Raw genomic sequence first — 16566 nt, 5'->3', positions numbered from 1 at the left:
TCTCCCTATTAAGAGTTTATTTGCCATAAAAATTATTTTAGGGGCCCTTTAAAGGATATTAAAATCGAGGCAGACGTTCTATGCAGATATATAGTCCATGAAATCACCTGAGCAGCAAACACTTCAATGACGTTTGGGATGGTAGAGGTAATTGTACAGTACTACGCAATTTAAATTATCTACATATTTAAACAATGATTAGGTGTTGATTTAAAAATAACTAAATATGGTCATTATACGTATCCTGAGAGGCGGTTATGAGTTGTGAATGTTTGAGATAAGAAAGACAATAGAGCTTGACACTTAAAATATACACTCAATGGATATAATGAGTGATTGATCTATGGAACACAAAACTCCCCTGTGCACCTGTGTGACTGTAAGGCATGAGTCAAAACAAGACAAACAAATGAAATGGTCAATTCCCAAAATCCATGAATGGTGGTTTCAAATTCCCCACTATTAGAGGATTTGTTTAATTAAATAAAAAAAATACTTAATTACTTAAGTTACTTTCATATTCAAAAAACACCTTAAATCAAATGGAAAAACACAAAACACGACAAAGTAAAAGTTGCTTTGCTGTCTTTGACGAGGTTTTGATGACTGTTTTACTTTGGGATGGACCACAGTGAATCAAGTTCAGCCCTACTGCCACACCTTCCTTCCAGCAAATCCACAAAGACTGGTAGTATAAAGTCCAGAGCCTAGGTGTGCACCTCTCTCAGACAACTGTGGAGCAGTGTTCTATCCACAGGACCACTATGGGGACAGCAAAGGAGACACCCTTTTGGGTGCTAGTATGGATGGCTGTATGCATCGGACTTACTACCTCAGACACAGGTACAATGGCTTTGCCCATGTTCATTGTGTGGCTGGTTTAGCAGTGCACAGGGAAGGTTTTATGTGTTGATCTGGGTGTTGTTGCCCACAGTTGTACCCACAGGATAGTAGGGATGTCTTGTTCTATAAGTATGTTCTACCCTTTTTATTGTAATGCCTCTTATGTTTGAAAATATGACTAATGCTTAGGTAAACATGTATGTATGGCAAAGGGATATGCTTTCTAAGAATCAACAGTTCATGGTTACACACCTTATAAAATCTCTTTGACTCTTGCAGGTCGCACAAAGGTTAATGTAATTCCAACAATGACCAAGATACAAATGCTTGCAGGTAAGGTCAAATCTTTACGACACTGATGATTCCAGAAGTTTGACAGATGACCATGACCATACCTGTCAGATATATGTGCATGTCAAATAATTACACAAATTCAGCTGTTCAGTTCATTGATGTGACAGTCCCATTGTATGTATAATGTAGCCTAATTGATAAATTGGGCTATGTGACATTTAGTCAGCCAATTTCCTGTTTGTTTATGGCAAATCTATTTCTAAACTGTACTAGTCTTCCCTATGCAACTGTTTTGTATATGTTAAAAACCCATAATTCAACTTCAGTGTCCACATTCCTATTTTGTACAAGAAGTGTTCAAGCCTTCTGATATATAGCCACTCTATGAAAACCGGAGAACAAAACAGAATTATTACTCCAAGTAGGATAGTAAATGACAAAAAAAGAATACTTGCACAACACTGAAGATGACTTTGAAATGAAATGATAATGATGAAACATTCTGGACTAATACACTCACAACATGTATTCTTAGGAACAAATCCAGCACACAACGAACAGGTCTGCAGCACATGGGGTAACTACCATTTCAAGACGTTTGATGGGGACATCTTCCAGCTCCCGTCCAGCTGCAACTACGTCCTGACCTCTCAGTGCAAGAGCAGCTATGAGGATTTCAACATCCAGATGAGGAGGGAGCTGGAGAATGGCCTCCCGATCATCAGCAAGATCACCATGGTGCTGGAGGGCACCGTAGTGGAGCTGGTGAAGGGCTCTGTCTCCGTAAATGGAAAACTGTAAGTGGATATTCAATCTTTACAATTTTCTCCCTTGTTATCAGAGATCACAGTGAAGCGTACTGGCAGATATGCAGTTTTGAATGTGTTTAGGTATATGCTTAGTAATGTCCTTTGTGTATGCTCAGTTATATATTTGTTTTAATATTTGAAGACATGGCTTTGTAAACCTAGACCCTTTAAGGAGGGATGAAACAATATCAGATTAAGACAGTGACAGTTGTCCTTTGATTAAAAAAGGCACGTTTGAAAAATGGTTGACTAAAGTGTTTCATGTGCATTTCCTTGGGGATGTCTGTTTGTGTTTTTAGTGTGATACTGCCATTCAGTGAATCAGGAGTTCTCATTGAGAAGAGCCCATCCTACATCAACATCAAGGCAAAGCTGGGGCTCTTGGCCAAGTGGAATGAGAATGATGCCTTCATGGTACGAGACCTTCATTAAGCCATAGATATTTTCTTTGGCTTAGTTATCTGAAGAGAAAAGAGTTTAGTTTCTGTAGAAGTATGTAATATGGGGTTTCTCTTCAATTTATTTTGCATTGACTTTTCTGACATTCCTGGATGATTCTCTGGTAGAGTATGCTAATGCATAAAATATTCTTCACAGCAGCAAGTAAATTTGATCTTCAAAAGCAAATAGATTTTCAACTCTTAGCTGATTGACTACAACAAGACTCTTTATGCTCATAGGTGGAACTGGACAAGAAATATGTAAACCAAACGTGTGGGTTGTGTGGAGACTTCAATGGTGTCCAGAATTATAATGAGTTTGTCACAAATGGTAAATACTTTTTTCTCCTAACACCATTCTGAGTTTGTGTGGTTTGAGTTGAGAACTACTGCATGCTTAACTGTACAATATGATTCTCTTTTTATTCAGAGGGTGTGCCCATTTCTAATCTTGACTATGGAAGCCTCTGGAAGCTGGATGGTCCAACTGAAACCTGTACAGAGCCAGTTACATCCGAACCAACGTGCAAAGATATGGTAGGACTGGATCAGACAACTGGCACTATAGATACATTATTTTGAGACAATTCAATTGGGGCAGCTGTGGTCTACTGGTTAGGAATTCGGGCTTGTAACCAAAGGGTTGCTGGTTCGATCCCCGACCAGTAGGAAAATGTGGGCGTGAGAAGTGGTTGAGCACTGCTCTCCCATGCCCACATCCATGGCTGAAGTGCCTAACCCCTCACTGCTCCCCGAGCGCCGCTGTAGCAAGGCAGCTCACTGCTCCGGGTTAGTGTGTGCTTCACCTCATTGTGTGCTCTGTGTGTATCACTAATTCACGGATGGGATAAATGCAGAGACCAAATTCCTTGTATACGCAAGTATACTTGGCCTATAAATCTGATTTATATTGTTTTACATTTACATTCAGTGCCATAAAGAGAAACATGTTGTTAGCAATTCTCGATACACTCTGATATAAAAAACAAATCTAACCCTCCCTTCATTGCATATGTATACATGTTATTTATTCAATACAATGAAATGCAAAAACAGTATTTAGTAAATTCGTGATCATTCTGTTTGTTTGTCTTTATTAGACGTCTGTATGTGAGCAGCTGCTCTCCAGCCCTGCCTTTGAAAGCTGTAAAGCCGTAGTGAATGCCGACTCATTCATCAAGACCTGTGCGAGGGACCTCTGTCTGTGTGCCAACAGCTCTGACTCCTTCTGCCTGTGCGGCACCATTTCTGAGTACTCACGTCAGTGCATCCATGCCGGAGGGAAACCCGGCGAATGGAGAACAGAACAGTTCTGCTGTGGGTATCTCCTGTTATCTCCGTCAGTATCCACAGGGATGAGGTGAGCAGCAGTAACTAATATGCCCATATGTCCTCCAGCAAAATCATGCCCCTCCAACATGGTGCACCAGGAGTGTGGAAGCCCGTGTGTGGACACCTGCTCAAACCCTGACAGAGGACAGGTGTGTGAGGAGCACTGCATGGATGGATGCTTCTGCCCACCAGGTATGAATCTCTGACAAATCGGTCTGCTGTTTCATTTATTGTTGGTGTCCCTGATATATGAAGTTACTCAGTAGCTCAAAACCTATTTACCTTTATATAGGCACTGTGTTTGATGATGTCACTGGGAAGGGCTGCATCAGCTCAACAAAGTGCTCCTGCAGCAACAACGGAAACATATACCAACCTGGAGAGTCTTATTCCAGCAACTGTAAACACTGGTAAGTACTCTGGAATGTTGCATGTAGCAGTATGCATATTTTAGTGGTACCGGAGGTATTTTGAAGGTAACTAGTTTTTATACGTTCCTAAAATTGCTCATGGTGAAATGTAAGAACTGTTTTCACACAATGATGCCACCAAATGTAATGTTCACCTGAGCCAACTAGTATGCAGTCTGTTGCTATTAATGTTTGCAAGGCATGTCTTTTGGCTTTAGAGTTAACCTAGTTTTGCACAGAAACATCTTACTGCTTGAATGATAATTTGTTCAAATTAACTAAATGCACTCAATTGTGTTTTTAACCAGTACCTGTGGTGGTGGCCAGTGGAGCTGTATAGAGAAGGACTGCCCAGCAACATGCTCTGTGGAGGGAGGCTCCCACTTCTTCACCTATGATGGGAAAGCCTACACTTTCCATGGGGACTGTACCTATGTCCTCACCAAGGTCAGTTTCCATACACAACTCCGACGGGTGCTGAGATCAACTCCAGTACTGACAATTTATTATAATGTTCCAGTCCTGCTAATCCATGTATTCTAATAATGCTGTTTGATAATATTTACTGCTTAAAGAAAGACAAACTAATGTTGAATGCCTGAACACCTGTTTTAGGTGACTCTGATTATATGTCAGACTTGGCTACGCCAGTTGCATAATTTGCCTAGATTACCCAGCCAAATCATTGTGGAGATGTTAGTATTCATTAGGAATGTTTTTAGGTGAAAACGTTTTTCCAGTACTTTTGTTTGGAGATACGGTGTCTTGTAGAAATACATTGCTTTCTGTACACTCTTCTCTTTAAGACACATAATGAGACTTTATCTTAATTTCGTTCATTTAACTGAATTTCTTCCTTCACTTGGCTAAATCATCCTGCATACCATCTATTATCACTGTTTTCTATGAAAGCATCTTTCTTGTTTGGATGGCACAGCTTGCTTTGTCAAATGAGTATCTTCAGCCCTTTAATGAGTCAGAGCAGGCGATCTGTGGTCTTTTACTGGTGCTCGGCCACAATCGATTTCTTGAGTAAAGCAATGATTTCATGATTTCTTTAATATTCCCACCTTTTACGCTTCATAACGATGGAAAGACCACACGCACCATTTCACCAATGAAATGCTAACTTCTCCTCCACTTCCATTTTAAACTAATGTCTCAGTGGTCCAGTGGTTTTCCATGTTTTATTGCTATATATATTTACTTTAATATTTTATTTAATATCATTATCACTTTACAAAAAAAAGCTTGTTAATTTGTGTTCCAGTCCAAAACATACATAGCCTAAACTAATAAAATAGAGCCAAAAAAAGTTTTAAGTAGTCTCAATAGAGCCAGATTCCCGGCCACAATTCACTTGTTAGTTTTTTTTTTATGTCACATCATTGTTATTGAAATGTTCGATTTCAGAAAACCTGTTGTGAGATGGTACTTTGATGAAATGTTTTCTGACATTCCAGTTGACATGTGATCATTAGTGCATAGGCACTTTTCTTTTTGTGGATCACTATATGTTTCTTTTAAGGATTCCAGACAGTCCATCCCTTATCCTTATCCATTCTGTGACTTCCTTCTTACTTTCAAAAGTTCCCTCAATTTGACAGATTGTGCAGATTGAGAGTACATTAAAAAATATATTTCTTTATCCCTTCCAGTTTAATTTCTAACCATTATTAACCTAAATTGGCTTTCACTTATTTTTTGAAAAGTATTCTGCCTGTATGGTTACTTAATGTAATTCAACTTATATTCATTTTTCCCCTTCATTAATATTTTCAGGGTGCCATGGTGTTTTAGGTGCACAGCTTGTTGTCCTTTTTAAGTGTTTTCTAAAACAAGTTACCTTTTAGAATTCACTCACATTTTTGTTCCATCTTGGTAATGGTTTCTGCACCTAGCAACGATTGGCATGATTTGATGGTTCAGTGTAGACTCACAATATATAATATCTAAAATACGCCTAATATTTTATCATATGTTTTGCAGCAATGTAATGGGGCCGACTTCACAGTGCTAGGGGATCTTGTCAGGTGTGGTTTGACAGACACAGAGACCTGTCTGAAGGCTGTGATGTTGGCAGTTTCTGGAGATACTGTGAGTACCTGCTAATGTTGATATATATAAAACCCTCTCATGGTCGACTGTGCCATCAATGTGTTTAACTGTGTGGAAAACCTGTATCTGTTTTTAGATCACATCATATTCATATATTAAAATCAATGTTTCAAATATTAAAAATGTTTCTTATTACCAGTGTAGTTACATACATGTCATTTAAATTACTCTTTCTTCATTATCTAGGTGATTAATATCCAGTCCAATGGAAAGGTTTTTGTTAACAGGAAGTACTCACAATTGCCCCTGTCTACAGGTTTGTCGCTGACAGAGTCAACTGGAATTTAACGGCTTATAATTCTTATGACTGGTTTATTTGGTATTGCATTCATAATATGGTGTTCTTTGATTACTTTAACAGCTGGAGTGAAAATCTTTGAAGCATCCACATTTTTCATCATCGTGCAGACCTCAGTTGGTATTCAGCTGGAAATTCAGCTGTCACCAATCATGCAGGTGTACATCACAGCAGATTCTAAACTCAAGCAAAAGACATGTGGTACGTACCAATGTGATGAAACACAACAATGTCCAACAATGACCTTCAGATGAACCTAATTCAGTTACTCTCATTGCACCCGCAGGTCTGTGTGGAAACTTTAACAGCATTCAGGCTGATGATTTCTTAGCGATGAATGGAATTATTGAGGGAACAGCATCAGGCTTTGCCAACACCTGGAAAACAAGAGCCAGCTGTCCTGATGTAAAGAGCAGTTTGGAGAACCCCTGCAGCTTGAGCGTCGACAATGGTAGAGATAGCATGACAAGCTTGTTGATGTGTTTGCAAAATGCATGCTAAGGAAGGCCAGGATAATAAGCTGATGAATACGGTTTTCTTATCATTACAGAGAAGTATGCCCAGCAGTGGTGCTCCCTGCTCACTGACCCTGACGGCGTGTTTTCCCCATGCCACAGTGAGATCAACCCAGACATCTACAAAGAGGTTTGTCATTAAGCACACTTCACTTCACCAACTGCAACAAATATGACCACCATGAGTAAAGGCATGGTAAACCAAATTTGATTCTTTGCCGATGTTCTGCCGCAGAACTGCATGTACGACAGCTGCAACTGTGAGAAGAGTGAGGACTGCATGTGTGCTGCTCTCTCATCCTACGTGCATGCATGTGCAGCTAAAGGCATCCAGCTGAACGGATGGAGAGACACAACCTGCAGTGAGTGACAACGTATCATCCAACACAAAACAGTTATTAATCTGTGTAGATATCGCTGTCATTGTATTTTACAATGCAGGAATTGGTGCTGAAAACATTTTTTTTTTGTCTTCAGAGAAATATGCCACCAACTGCCCGAGCAACATGGTGTATGCCTACAGCATACAAAACAGTGACCGCTCGTGCCGTTGCTACAGCGATCCTGACTTCACCTGCTCAGCTACATTTGCACCTGTGGATGGATGCATCTGTGAAAAGGAAACATATCTGGACGAAGGGGGGGAATGTGTTGCACCAACCAACTGCTCCTGCTACTACAAGGGCCAGGTGATTCCTCCAGGGGAGGTCATCAGCAAGGACCAGGCCACATGGTAAGAAGCTGTTTACTTTTTTTGTGAAAACGTCATGAAAAATGTGTTAGCTGTGCAGTTAGCTGTTAGCTGTGCTGTTATCCCTAGCAGTGAGTTACCACTTGGTAAGGTCCTGTGTAGTTGACACTCAGTTGATGGCTACAATGGCTGCTTTCTGATACTACAACTATACTTTGACTAGTAGTATTTGGGTGCGTTGGTAAATTGCCACTCTGCTCTGCTTTGCTCTCTGATCTCCGAGTACACTACCGTTGGTTCAGATTCATTGTGAGTTTATTCAGAGCGTCACACTCTCATAGCATCCAGAGCATAGCCATAATAGTCTAATAATCTCTATTATGTCTATGGTCCAGAGCGTGTGGGATTTAATTTACGAACACACCCTTTGTCCCTCCTCTTTGTTACCTAAGATCTTCCTTGCAGTAGCCTAGAAATCTAGACGCGCCCCTAGCGGCAGCAAATTACATTTGCTGCCAGGGCTAGTCTAGCAACTCTCCGTTGGCTTGTGAGCTCCAGAAATCGAAACTCAATCAGGCCAATGAAATCGTGTATAGAGTCGTTAGGTGGGCTTAACATAATGATTGATGGCAGAGTTGCAACGGTGTGGCTTGAATTCCCTAACCTGGCCCTAGCCAGATGAATGTCGTTCCGCTAGCTCCACTCATCCATCTGGAACCGATCCATTGAAATGTCGTTTCAGAAGGCTGGACCTAATCAAAAAATGCTTGCATATGATTGAATAAGCCACTTGTCCGTCATCTATTGACGTGCTACTTCAACCACTCTCATCGAAGCCAACCCGTGACGCTGATAACAGTCTCACAGTCGCTTCTACGCTATGTCACATCTATGAAACTCCCGCCCTGCGTCCTGATTGGCTAAACCATAAAGTTGGTTGGAGAAATCACTCTCAATGGAAGAGGTTCCAGATGGATGTGAGTGAAGCTAGGCGGAGCTAGCGGAACGACATTCATCTGGCTAGGGCCAGGTTATGAATTCCCTGCTACTCGAAAACAAATAAGATGGATGTTGCTGTTGGCGAACAGTGTGACACGAGTTAAGCTTTTATTAAGTTGGCAAACGTTTGAACTAGCCAACTAGCTCCGCTTGTGGGAAACGCATGGGACTCATAGCGCTGCCGCTGTCCTATTGCGTGCAGAGGGAATTTGAAAGACAACTGATTATCCCGCCCCTCGGACTGAGCACTGCGAAAGGTGAGTGCCCAGACCCTACATTTTAATGTGGCTCGTCAGGCTACCCTTGCAGTGTAGCTTGAATGCTATTCCTCATTGTTGTGAGTCACTTAGGATAAAAGGGTCTGCAAAATTAATAAATGTAATGTAAACCATACAGTTACTGTTTTGTGATCTTTCTGACCTTAAGGAGCTATGTGGAATTGTGCAGGGTTCTAGTTGTTGTGAACACAGCCACACTGCACTTTTACAATTGACTTACATGGTAGTTAATGCAGCACCACACATTGTACACTGTTGTATTACAACAGAGTTGGCTTGGTGCCAGCTGGTTTGCATACTAGATTTAGTGAAAAACACGCATAGGCGTTTGAGATTTATTCACATTCGGTTGCTATTTGCAGGTAATTTTTTGAATGTTTTTAAACATATAACAACCCAAAAATACTCCACATAGCATCTTCAAAGGAACACGCCTAGATAAAAGGATATAAGTGATTAGCTTTGCCCTCATGATTTCCTTTTAAAAGTTTCTTATAAGGAGATATCAATTATCAACAATGATAAGCCAGCTGGAACCTGCCACTCTCTCCCTCTCGTGAGCGCTCCTACATGTTCCCAATGAAGTAGCATAACGTTCAAATTAGATTTGCTGCAAAGGAGATAACAAAGAGTAGGCCTATCATCTCTACTTAACATGATGTTTTGACATTGACATTGTACACATTCTCTAAGAAAAGAGTGAAAAGCAGTTTGCGGTAAAGCTAACCAACATCATCTCTATCGCGGGAAAAAAATAGCGAGCAGCCTGATAACCAAATGAAATGCTCGGCAGGCCAGATTAAAGTGCTTGGCGGGCCGCAGTTTACCCACCCCTACTATAGGGACAGACGTTTTTTTATTTTAACACAATTTCAATCAATTTAACCAAAAATCACAGACCAAAAATTCTCATTACCGAAATGTGTCTGATCCATTATTCTTTTTTATGTTTTATTTCCATGAAAAGTCCTTTTTACGTAAATTGAAGAAGATTATATGGTTAACATTGATATTTATGGTATTTTGCAAAAGGAAATATTTCATTTATTGTAAAACTATTGTGTCCACACTAAATGTTCCTCATTACCGTAATGCGACTTTACTTCCTATAAAAACTACACTGTTCCTTTAAATTAATTAACAAGCAGACCCATGATGCATCACTTGGGACAAAATGGAATCAAGTTCAGTTGTTCTCTCTTCTCTCACATCATGACCAATTTGCTGCGGCATTTCGGTCATGAGAGTTAATTCATTCAAAATGGAATTAAAAATATAGAAAAAAATTATTTTGATACACTGCACTGTTCATTTAATGTACTTATTTGTGTAAATTAAAAATTATTCTTACTAATGGTCTTCCTTTGTCTTTTACCATTATTGGTAATGAGAATTATTCTGGATCATGCTACCATAACATTGAAATAAAGTTAAATTAAATTGTTTTACTATAATACTTTTATCAGAAAATAAAAGTTCACATTCTATTTAGTCATTAAAATAAAATAAAAAATCAATCAAATGAGGTACATAATAATATTTTGAAGTCAATTTGACAGGCTTTGTGAGATTCACTCTACATTATTTCTAAGTAGCGAAATCTTCAAACTTGCTCTTCAAAATTGTGATTGACCCTGCCCCTTCTTTACAAGTGTCTGTAACTGTAACTATACAAGTGTCTGTCCCTCCTTGCTCTAATCATTTGGGATTTCTCCATTATACTGTTTCATCTTGCACCTGATAAAAATAAACACACAAGCTTTTTCCAAAAGTTGTTCCGAAGAACACAAACTTTTTCCAAAAGTTGCTTGAGTTGACACTGAATAGTCATCAGCTTTCCTCAATACAGTAACATCTATATAGATTTCTCAGAGAATTTTCGGTTACACTTTACTTGACAATATCAACATAAGAGAGACATGACACTGTCATGAACATGTGATAAACGTTTATGACATAACGCTTCTGTTATTAAGTGACATTCGGTTTTTGTCATAACAAGTTAGGATTAAGATTAGGGTAAGGGTTAGGATTAGGGTAAGGGTTAAGGTTAGGGTTCATGTGTCATGACAGTGTCATGTCACTCTTATGTCGATACTGTCAAGTAAAGTGTTACTGAATTTTCTTTCAGAAGAGTGCCTTTAGTTTGAGAGATGGAGACTTTCCCCTTTTAAATGACCACAACTGAGTATTGACATTTCTCATGAATTTTTTTTAATTATTATTATTATTATTATTATTATTATTTCAGCACATGCAAAGCTGGAAAACTCAGCTGCATGGGAGAAAGTACACATCTTACTAGTAAGTCCATTTTTACAGCCATTGCAAACGGTATACAGTCAGAAGTATATGGTGTGATTTTTTTGTTGCCAATCAGATAGCTGACTTTAACTCACCTTATCATACACTGAAATAAGTGAGAAAGATCATGTGAATGTGGGATAACATCTCTTAATCTGTCAACAGCATGCCCATCACCCATGGTGTATTTCAACTGCTCTAATGCTAACGCAGGAGCCAAAGGTGCTGAGTGTCAGAGGAGTTGCAAAACCCTGCATATGGCCTGTGTGAGTGTTGAGGATTTCCTTGCTAGTTCTTACTTAGTAGGTTTAACCTGAGAGTGGTGATCTTCTACTTTACACCCTTGAGAAAATCTCACCCATCCCCAGCTTCTGTCTATCAGAACTATAGTTTGTTCTTGGAGTCTGTACCATTTCCCTCACTAGTGCAAGCTCCCTATCATGTATACATGTACTGTAATGTACTTTTGCTTTGTTGAAACAGATCAGCGCTGAGTGTGTCTCAGGCTGCGTGTGTCCTTCTGGTCTGGTCTCTGATGGAAAAGGTGGCTGTGTAAAGGAGGACCAGTGTCCCTGTTACCACAATGGAGCTCAGTACAAAGCTGGAGACAGCATCAAGGTTGACTGCAATAAATGGTATGGTTCTAAGTCCACCTTTTATTATCGATAACAGTACAACTGTTTGGAGACTTTTTTCTCTAAATATCTTCCCTTGTTTGGAAACAGCACTTGCAAAGACACAAAATGGGACTGCACATCGAACTTGTGCCATGGCACCTGTGCCATCTATGGAGATGGCCATTACATCACTTTTGATGGGAAGAGATTCAACTTTGATGGGAGCTGTGAATACATCTTAACTGAGGTGTGTTGTTGTCTCTGTTGTTTTGAGTGCAAGCACTGAACAGACAAAGTGTGTACAAAGGGATTACAATCATGGACCACACAATTCAGAGCAGTTTGTGAAGAATCCCAGTCCCACTGAGCCTTACTATATGCATCTGTACAGTTTAAAAAATCTACTTAATTTACAATGTTTTGCTGTTTGCAGAATTATTGTGGACATGGAAGTACTAATGGAACCTTCAGAGTCATCACTGAGAACATTCCATGTGGAACCACAGGAACGACATGTTCCAAAGCCATCAAACTGTTTTTGGGGGTGAGGACACATTTAAATGACTGTAATTGTGAATGGCTGCTATATGAAGTCCAGGAACCTGAAACAATGCTGTCCTTTTTGTAGAGCAATGAGTTGATACTGACAGATGGAGGTTACCAAGTTGTTAAAAGAAATTCAGGAGCAGAGGTGCCCTACCAGATCCGCACAATGGGGATCTACCTTGTGATTGAAGCTAACAATGGTCTGATTCTCATGTGGGACAGAAGAACAAGTCTCTTCCTTAAGCTGAGTCCAGAGTTTAAGGTGAGGATCTTTGTGTAACACAGTATACAATATTTGTGTTACCTAGTAAAAAATCATTCTCACTGATCACTTTCTTCTTAAAGGGTAATGTTTGTGGCCTTTGTGGAAACTATGATGGTAACGCTAACAATGACTTTGGCACAAGAAACCAAGGACAAGCCATTCAGTCTCTGGAGTTTGGAAATAGTTGGAAAGTTTCTCCAAGCTGCCCTGATGCAAAACAGACCCCAAGTCCCTGCACATCCAACCCTTACAGAAAATCTTGGGCTCAGAAAAAGTGTAGCATTATCATAAGTGAAGCATTTGCATCGTGCCATTTTCAGGTAAGCTGAATGTAACTATTGCTGCTTCATGGATCTTTTAATGAGCCCATCTTGTTTTCTTGCAATTCTTGTGTGCTTAACTGGCATATCTTTCCTGACAAGGTGGATCCTTCTCCATTCTATGATGCTTGCGTGAGTGACTCATGTGCCTGTGATAGTGGTGGAGACTGTGAGTGTTTCTGCACTGCAGTGGCCGCTTATGCAGCCGCCTGTAATGAAGCTGGAGCCTGTGTAGCCTGGAGAACCCCAAAGATCTGCCGTAAGTAATAACAACATATCTCTAGAGCAGTGTTTCTCAAACTTTTTCAGACCAAGGACCACTTAACCAATAAAAAAAAACCTCACGGACCACCTAGCTAAAAAAAAAAAAACAGTAGACCTACTTCAACAGTATATTACACAGTAGACCTACTCACTGAACCACCTTGCTTATTGTGTCAGAAGATTAATTTAAACTGGCTTAGCTTACATAAGCAGTGTTGCAGAACTGTCTGGATTTACATACAATTTGGTTCAATATTGCAAAAAACTCATCTATATTATATTTTACCATGTCTGCTCGCGGACCACTTGGGTCAGCTTGCGGACCACCAGTGGTCCCCGGACCACACTTTGAGAAACACTGCTCTAGAGTACTCCCAGAGTTATACACATATTTTATATATGTACACATTTTTAAATGGTAAGTTCAGAGTGATGGCAATCTTTGGACAGTGACACAATGTTTGTAATTTTGCTTCTGTAAACCACCAGAATGGATCTGAAATTATACACTCAGGAAGTGCTTAATACATAGACTTTGAGCATTAATTCAAGGAGTAGAACTAAAATATTACATTAACTGTTTAAGAATTACAGTCATTTTCATACATTGTCTCCCTATTTTTGAGCTCAAAAGTAATTGGACAAACAAACATAACTATAATAATAATAACTATGAAAATCCATTTGCACTATTTATGCAAATAGTAATCTATGGAAAGTTTAAATTACTGCGACCCTGACCTGTGATGATGAAGACTTTCTCTTCACTCATAGGAGTTTTTTGTAATCCTGTCTAAATAATTTCCCAATGGCTTGTCCTCTCATTCCAGCTCTCTTCTGTGATTACTACAACCCACCTGGTGAGTGTGAGTGGCACTACAAACCCTGTGGAGCTCCATGCATGAAGACCTGCAGGAATCCCACTGGGCAGTGCTCTCAGCAGATACCAGCGTTGGAGGGTAATAATCAGAAACACCATACACACAATTCATTCTTACTAACATCTATGTGGTGGTGTTTTCCTGTTCCTACTAATCTCAATGGCATCATAACATACTATCTTGCATTGATTAACTTATGCTTAGGATTTTCTTTAAGATTTATCTTAGAAATACGTCAGGTCACGGCACTAATGAAAAATGGATTCGATCAGTAGGATTCACACATTTCCCCCTCTGGGAAATCAATTTAGAGTGTGTCATTAGAGGCTTAGTAAAGGACCGGATAAAGAGTCACAGGCCTTGACTTAATAGACCGTTACTATATCATGTGAGCTTTGAGTCTGTTGGCACCAAAAATATTTGTTTTTGCCTGTGAACCAAAGTGGGTGTGTCATTCGAATTAGACAGGTTAGTTATGCATGTTACCAGTGTTGGGGAAGTGACTTTTAAAAAGTAGTTTTTGCTTGTTACTTCTTAAAAAAGTAACCTGTTACTTTACTTAGTTACCCTCTATGGAAAGTAACTTTTTACGTTACTCGTTACTTTTACGTTACTTTTATGTTACTTAGGGCAGAACCAAATATCTGTTCCTAAATGTGTAGGCCTACATAAAGTTCTACTACGGAGGACATAACAGGTATTTCTTTTGTGCTCTTTATTATAAAAAAATGCCACAAACAGAGCACTTGACAAAAAAAACATTGGGCTATATAGGCTTTACCACCACCACTAAAGCCCTATGAAACAATATCAAATAACATAGCCTTGATACATCTTAAGGGCATATAGGTGAACACAAAATACATGAGGGCTTATTTTATAGCCTTATAGCCTTACTCTTATAGCCTTATAGCCTAACTCTTTTCACTCAGCCGCCGTTGAAGCAGGCAGCTCACTGCGCCGGGATTAGTGTGTGCTTCACCTCACTGAGTGTGTGCTGTTTGTGTTTTTGAGGTTTTTTTTTACTTTGAATTTTTGGCTGGCCTGTTTGAATGGACTTTGTCTACTGCCCTCTGTTTTTGGATATTTTGCCTTTTTTTGACTAGATGGTCATTGCCTTATACCTGTGATACATTGCAACAATCTTCAAGGTGGTACAGGGGATTCATCTCTACCTTTTACTCCGGAGACCCGGGTTCGAATCCCCGTGCGGGCCTGACTCGTGATAGGCACAGTAAAGGCTAGGCTACAACTTACACTCACATTCCTCCCCTTAGTTTCAATGAGTTTGAAATAATGTGAATACGTCTATCCCTCAGAAGTTAGCGTTGGCTGCGTCTCGCTTGCTACGATTGCTCTTCATTGCCACCAGCCTCTGTCACGTACCGTGTGGAGCTATGATTGCACTTTGTGCAACCAGCCTCTGTCATGTAGAATGCCGCTGCCAATGGAGCTTGTGCCTATTGCGCAAGTGTGCAGATGAGAAAGCAGCGTTGCTGTGAAATCTGTCCCTGGGAAAAGTAACGTTGCACCGATTTGAAAAAGGAACTATGTTACGTTACCAAATTTTAAGTAGAAGCGTGTTACACTACTTTTTACCCGAAAAAGTAGTTACGTTACATTGCACGTTACACCCTATCTTGGGTGCATTGGGAAAATAACTTTTTCAAGGTCATTGTATTTAAACATTGTATGAAAAGGTTTATTTTGCCCCCCAGGTTGCTACCCTCAATGTCCTGTCAATGAGCCCTTTTTTGATGAAGACACCATGAAGTGTGTACAGAGGGAGAAATGTGGTTGTTTTGATAGTGATGGCAGACACTACAGCAATGGAGAGAAAGTCCCTACCACAACAAACTGTGAAACATGGTATATCAGACAAAGTACATTAAACAACAAATACACATGAGATGACTGGATGAGTTAGACATTAAACTTATATTTTATCTTTCCACAGCCAATGCATTTCCACAACCATCAGCTGCAAATTTGATGCCACAGGTGAAAATTGCTTTATGGAATTGTATTGAGTCTTTGTTGTAAAAATGTATTACTAGAGCCAGGTTTTGATCAAATAAAATTCTATTGTATCTGCAGCTTGCACCTGTCTTTACCATAATAAGGTTTACCACATTGGCGAACGTATATATAACACTACCGATGGAATGGGTAGCTGTTTCATAGCTGTTTGTGGAGAGAATGGGACTATTATTCGGTCAATTTATCCTTGTCCCACAACCCCAACAACAACAGTGCCATCACCAGTGTTTACCTCCACTACTCCAGGTAAGTGCAGATAATAAAACTTGGGACCCCCAACCACTTTGTAGAGGCTAATGGAG

The 16566-nt window shown here is 39.8% G+C and overlaps 1 protein-coding gene across 1 annotated transcript in view; it reads left to right on the top strand.

The window, feature by feature from the left end:
• Positions 1-1151: 1151 nt before the first annotated feature.
• Positions 1152-16566, top strand: part of LOC143125242 (uncharacterized) — a 34765-nt gene continuing 19350 nt past the window's right edge. The window contains exons 1-26 of the mRNA XM_076286583.1: positions 1152-1176; positions 1673-1934; positions 2246-2360; positions 2627-2717; positions 2817-2923; positions 3487-3703; positions 3785-3910; positions 4011-4128; positions 4437-4575; positions 6118-6225; positions 6433-6502; positions 6608-6745; positions 6831-6995; positions 7095-7189; positions 7295-7421; positions 7537-7792; positions 11279-11313; positions 11476-11597; positions 11815-11966; positions 12057-12195; positions 12382-12492; positions 12577-12756; positions 12840-13079; positions 13182-13338; positions 14174-14302; positions 15943-16107. Of these exons, the coding sequence (XP_076142698.1) occupies positions 1152-1176; positions 1673-1934; positions 2246-2360; positions 2627-2717; positions 2817-2923; positions 3487-3703; positions 3785-3910; positions 4011-4128; positions 4437-4575; positions 6118-6225; positions 6433-6502; positions 6608-6745; positions 6831-6995; positions 7095-7189; positions 7295-7421; positions 7537-7792; positions 11279-11313; positions 11476-11597; positions 11815-11966; positions 12057-12195; positions 12382-12492; positions 12577-12756; positions 12840-13079; positions 13182-13338; positions 14174-14302; positions 15943-16107 (3589 nt within the window). The remainder of the gene's footprint in view (positions 1177-1672; positions 1935-2245; positions 2361-2626; positions 2718-2816; positions 2924-3486; positions 3704-3784; positions 3911-4010; positions 4129-4436; positions 4576-6117; positions 6226-6432; positions 6503-6607; positions 6746-6830; positions 6996-7094; positions 7190-7294; positions 7422-7536; positions 7793-11278; positions 11314-11475; positions 11598-11814; positions 11967-12056; positions 12196-12381; positions 12493-12576; positions 12757-12839; positions 13080-13181; positions 13339-14173; positions 14303-15942; positions 16108-16566) is intronic.

Source organism: Alosa pseudoharengus, unplaced genomic scaffold (genome assembly GCF_046254945.1).
Source record: "Alosa pseudoharengus isolate Yale_2024_CS ecotype anadromous, Long Island Sound unplaced genomic scaffold, YU_APseudo_1.1 YU_APseudo_1.1_scf_16, whole genome shotgun sequence".
Lineage (NCBI taxonomy): Eukaryota > Metazoa > Chordata > Actinopteri > Clupeiformes > Clupeidae > Alosa > Alosa pseudoharengus.
This window is presented reverse-complemented; position numbering and strand designations above follow the sequence as displayed.